General features: G+C 36.6%; 1 protein-coding gene across 1 annotated transcript; it reads left to right on the forward strand.

The window, feature by feature from the left end:
* Positions 1-4,061: 4,061 nt before the first annotated feature.
* LOC127840443 (G-protein coupled receptor dmsr-1-like) lies at positions 4,062-5,171 on the forward strand. The gene has a single exon (XM_052368859.1). It carries the CDS (start codon positions 4,062-4,064, stop codon positions 5,169-5,171), a length of 1,110 nt encoding a protein of 369 aa, XP_052224819.1.
* Positions 5,172-5,603: the final 432 nt, after the last annotated feature.

Genomic DNA, 5,603 nt, shown 5'->3' on the forward strand with positions numbered 1-5,603 from the left:
TGCATATATTTTATTAATTCAACGCGCACGCACCTGCGATTGTGCTTGGCTGATTTATAGACAAGTTGACGTCTTATCTGCTAGAAAACAACACGATGTCAAATAAACTGATTCTCTGGCTCGCAAGACAATATTACGCGTTACGCTGTCTATGATATCTAAATGCCTAGAAATGGGAGCAAGATCGCGTGTTACGTTTTCATGTGCACACACACATAAGCCTTCTGAGAATTGCTTTTCAAAACAGATTGGACTGCGAATTCTAGACTGTGAAGTCGTTATTTGACGGTAAAAGTGCAAGGATTGTTAGGATATTTATTAAAATTTGTCTACAATGTAGTGTTTCTGACATTGACACATTAATCTTGTTGACTTGATTTATTGCAGTTTCTATTATTGAACTGTCTTTGATGGAATACGAGTTACGGCGACTTAGTAAAATTATCTTGGGATGGGTTACTAACAGAAAGCTACGAACGTTTTTTAAATCTAAACTTATAGGAGAGTAATTAAATGTTTCAATATATTTTGAGAATCATATATAAGCCGCTGAATAATATAGAATGTTGCTGACAACGAAAATGTGGATAACGTTCACTAACTAATTGGCATAGCCTTCGTTGGAGCTGTTTTTAATGCAATTAGTGTACGGCAATACTTTTAGATTTAAATTTACAACTGTGATTAATCACACTAATTTATGAAAGACTGAACAGTATTGTTTAACAATTCGTTTAGATTATGTTAAATGTAAATATCTGCTGACAATTTGCGATTCTGTTAGAATTAAACTATTGACATTTTATTGGTATTTGGTTTACTGGGGAATATCACGTACACTTATGCGACGGCGTTGATTGCAGACAACGGGCGAAATGATGCGGACTATTTTACAAATTAAACTACGAATCATTTTAATCTGGCTTCAGTGTACTTGTTATCGGAGGATATGAACTTTTTACACTGCATTAAGTTGGCGACATGAATCTCCGTTTAAATTAAACACAGTTTAACATTACATAAAGGACGGCCCTATTTTAACATTAGACAAACAAAAGCAATGCCTTACTCAACATTGCTGATTACATTAAGTGTTCTAATCTAAAAGTACTATTGCCCGCTTTGAATACAGGACGATTGACCCATCGGGATATGTATATTTATGAAGGGTCCAAGGGTCATACATACAGTTGATCAAGACACCATAGGACAATGTACGATTCGTTGGACATTTGTGTCTGCTAAGTTTATTTTTGATTTCATGTCATGTTAAGACGCATAATGGGATGAAATGCACGTACAAATACAAATAAAACAACTTTAGTATCAGTGTACTGACCAATTATGTCAAAGCGATGATATACATACAAGTCAAAAACCGTATTAAATTAGCGTCATAGTTTCGTGAAGTGTCAGTAATGTGACTCCCGCCGACCGGGTAAACGAACCCTGTTTCGCAGTTTCAACGGCTAATTTCGCAAGTGGACAATGTTGTTAACGTATGTTCCTGACGACAAGCAAATTAAAAGTCAGAGTTGTATGCAAACTGACTCCTGTTTCACCGGTCAGTATCCAAGAGCTGAACATGCGCTGAATAGCCACTGTCGGTCACTGAACGACAAAGCCAATTGCATTTAGAGTTCAACTATTGATATATTCCTGGGAATGGCAGGTTATTTCTCCATTACTAATGTATAGTTTTCCTTTTCGCGAACTATCTGTGATTATTAGTTCAATTGATATCCAGCTTGTGTATCTCGAGCATATTATCTCGCAAATAAACGCTAAAGATCAACGTAGCCAATTAATCGTTTGAACTAAACTGCATCGATCGGATGATTGTTTATGTGTTTCTACTGCCTTGTGCTATAACAGTTGATCAAAACACGCGAATAAAGACATAAATATGTGCATTTCTTATACATTAATTTTGAATGATCTATTAACTTGCCAAAACAACATTTACATTGCAATTATAGGCGAATTGGAAATTATATTGATTACATTGGTATGTTTATATTAATCTCCCGAATGAAATTGTTATGTCCGACTTGTATTATATTACTCATTCCCTGAAAAAGATTAAATCGTTGTTTAATGCCATTGTCATGATTGATTGTAACATTAACAAAATGAAACTTGTGCTGCGTAAAACGGGATTAATGCAGGTGCGTAAAGTATCGTCCCAGATTAGACTGTGAAGTCCGCACATGAAGTTTACACAGGCTAATCCGGAGCGTAAAGTATCGTCCCAGATAAGACGGTGAAGTCCGCACATGAAGTTTGCACAGGCTAATCCGGAACGTAAAGTATCGTCCCAGATAAGACTGTAAAGTCCGCACATGAAGTTAACACAGGCTAATCCGGAGCGTAAAGTATCGTCTCAGATAAGACTGTGAAGTCCGCACATGAAGTTTACACAGGCTAATCCGGTGCGTAAAGTATCGTCCCAGATTAGACTGTGAAGTCCGCACATGAAATCTACACAGGCTAATCCGGGACTAAACTTAACGGTTGGATGGCATTTTCGCTTAATTTAGCTTTCTTCTAAACAAAAATCCAGGCTTGGCGAAATTTGTCAACATGTTTAAACCTGTGCAGAAAGCACAGTCTAATAGGTACCAGCCCTTGAAGCACATTTATAAAGCCGGTGTCTCACACCGATACTCAATTCTTCTATACAACACGAATGTATTTATTTCTTAAAAAAAAATTATATTATACGTACTGTTAGTGTCACCCATAATCCAAAGGTTTTAGTTGGTTAATTATGATTTTATCATAATTTGATCATGCTATAATACTATGTTATCTTCTGTCATCATATAATTACTTAAGCTAAATGAAACCTCGATATTTATCATTTCACTGCAATCTTGTTAATAAAACAGTGTCATGAAACATATAAGTATTTATTCTGTATTCTAGTTATTACATGAACATCAGTGGTATGCATTTAAAAGCCAGATTCGCAACCTCTGTGTTCTAAATATTAATTTGACCCGGTTGCAGTTCCTCACGATGGTGCGAGAGCAGTCATTGGCAGCTGACGATTTAGAGGCATTTTATTCACTGCCAGTCCCGATTGCAGGTCGGTCTACGGTGATTCTTGCAGTATTGAAGATTGCGATACTGGAGCGTTCGGGCGTAGTATATGCATAGAGCTATTCGCCGAACACTAAGATAACATCAGTGAGGAAGTGATGTTTGTATAAGTTAATCGACACGTATAGGATAAATAATAAAGTGAACTACGTCGTGTGAGTATACGGACTCGGATGAAATGTATTTAAGTGATGTAATTGATATGACATGAAGTATATATATATATATATAAGAAATGTTCTAAACGAGTAAATGCGGTTGCGATTTTTTAAGATGTCTATTATATTAAATGCATTTCACGATGATTGACATATGTAGGACAAGTATGTATAAAATGGTAATTCTGTCATAATAAGATCTGCTGAGGTCAATAGATTGCACTTGTACGTGCAAACCATTTAAGATATACACAAACTGTATAATAACGGTTTAATATTAATGTTCGCAATTTAAGCAAACTGACTTTAACAAATTTCTTTGTTTCATATTTTATAAAATTTTATTAAATCCGTTTCACTTAAGATAAATAGCTTTAAAATATGTTTAAGTGTGTTAATATTTTACACCGCATTTCAAAAAAGAGGATGGCATTCCTGTCAATACACACTAATTAATATTTAGTTTGGTGAAACGGACTGTAAATTTTAATGATTATTGCGATTAATTGTTTGGCTGCGTGTTAAGCTATTCAGAATACTTAATTCTTTTAAAAGTCATTAATGTGAAACATCGCTAAAGTCTTCGATTATGTACATTATGTTATATATTTTATCTTTCAGGGTCAAGCAATGCCGCTTTAGTTGTGATTAATTAACTTTAATTATTTAAGTGGGATTTCGATAAAGTTGGTAAAGACCTGTTCTAGATATACCGCCTAAGATATGCCTTTACTCGCAAATATAACCTTGGAGATTAATCCCGAACTTGTTGATTTCAATACAACATTAAAGACGAATATGACTATCCTGAATACTACCAGAAGATGGTCGGATGGTATTTTGGACAGATACAGCGAGGCGTACAGTATGGTTCATGGATACGTTAGCCTCGTCATATGTGCGATTGGAATACCTCTAAATTTATTAAATATCGTTGTCCTTACAAGAAAGAACATGCAAACACCCATAAACTGCATGCTAACCTGGCTGGCAGTTTTTGACATGGCCACCATGGTGTCGTACGTCCCGTTTGCAGTACATTTCTACTGCGAGTACCCAGCGAATTCCATTTCACCGCAGAAAAACAGTTGGGCCTGGATGAACTTTTTGTTGGTATATCTCAACGTCTCCGCCACGGCCCACACGATATCCATTTGGCTCGCTGTTGCCATGGCAATATTTCGGCACAGTTACATTCACTCGCCGGCACAAGGGACGATAACGAGGATAAGACGATTAATAAGAGCTAGAATCGTAGTGGGTGTGGTCGTATTGGCTTCGATCTTGGTTATGATACCGAACTATTTGAGTCACAAACTTATTGAATATCAACGAGGTTCGGGCGAAGTGATGTATGTTTTCGAGAGATCCAATATAGGTTCTGGAAACGAAGAACCTATAATTCTTGCGCAACTATTGCTGTACAGTATTTTAGCAAAACTAGTCCCTTGTCTCCTTATAATAATCTTTGGGACACTGCTGCTTGTTACATTGAATACCTCTCGTATTCAAAACACGGGTACCGCTGCAAATGGGACCCCTTTACGCCCATCTTCGAGAGGCCGCCAAAAATCCAGAACAACGACCATGCTACTGATGGTGTTTGTGCTTTTTCTCATAACCGAGTTGCCACAAGGAATACTGATCTTGGGCTGCATCGTTAAGCAACACTTTTTTGAGAAAGTGTATATTCCGCTTGGGGACACGATGGACATTATTGCTTTGGTAAACAGCGGTATCAACTTCGTCCTGTACTGCTCTATGAGTCAAGAATTTAGAAATACGTTTATTAGTTTGTTTTGTAGGATGAAAGGTGGCCCGAATGGCAGAGGGTCATATGTCTCGTCGCATGTACGGAATGACCAATTGCAAGTAACACTCACACATGTTCCAACTCTTTTGGATTAAAAACAACTGAACATTTAAGTGTTACTGTGTATGTAAAAGTTCTTGTTTCACAAATTAAGTTTTTGTGTGCCGGCTGGTCATCTCATACAACGTAATATTATTGTATGTATGTACCAATATGATATACTGTATGCCTAAACCAAGCTGAATGTACAGATGTTCTAAAATCAATGGCCTATAACTACATGCACACTTTTGCCTCAAAAACAACTGCATTGCCTTAAGTAAACTGAAGTGTTGAAATGTGCACTATATTGGCTTACCGAATATTGATACAGGTTCTGTTTCCTACGCCCGTGTCTAGACAACGAATTCGCTGCCATGGTGTTAGAATTAATAACTGTTTTTGTCACGAATGTCATCGTATACTAATTGGAATGTAATTGTGTTACAGTAACGCACTTCTGGTTTAATTAATTAAAAAAAAACATA

This window comes from Dreissena polymorpha, chromosome 8, assembly GCF_020536995.1.
Source record: "Dreissena polymorpha isolate Duluth1 chromosome 8, UMN_Dpol_1.0, whole genome shotgun sequence".
NCBI lineage: Eukaryota > Metazoa > Mollusca > Bivalvia > Myida > Dreissenidae > Dreissena > Dreissena polymorpha.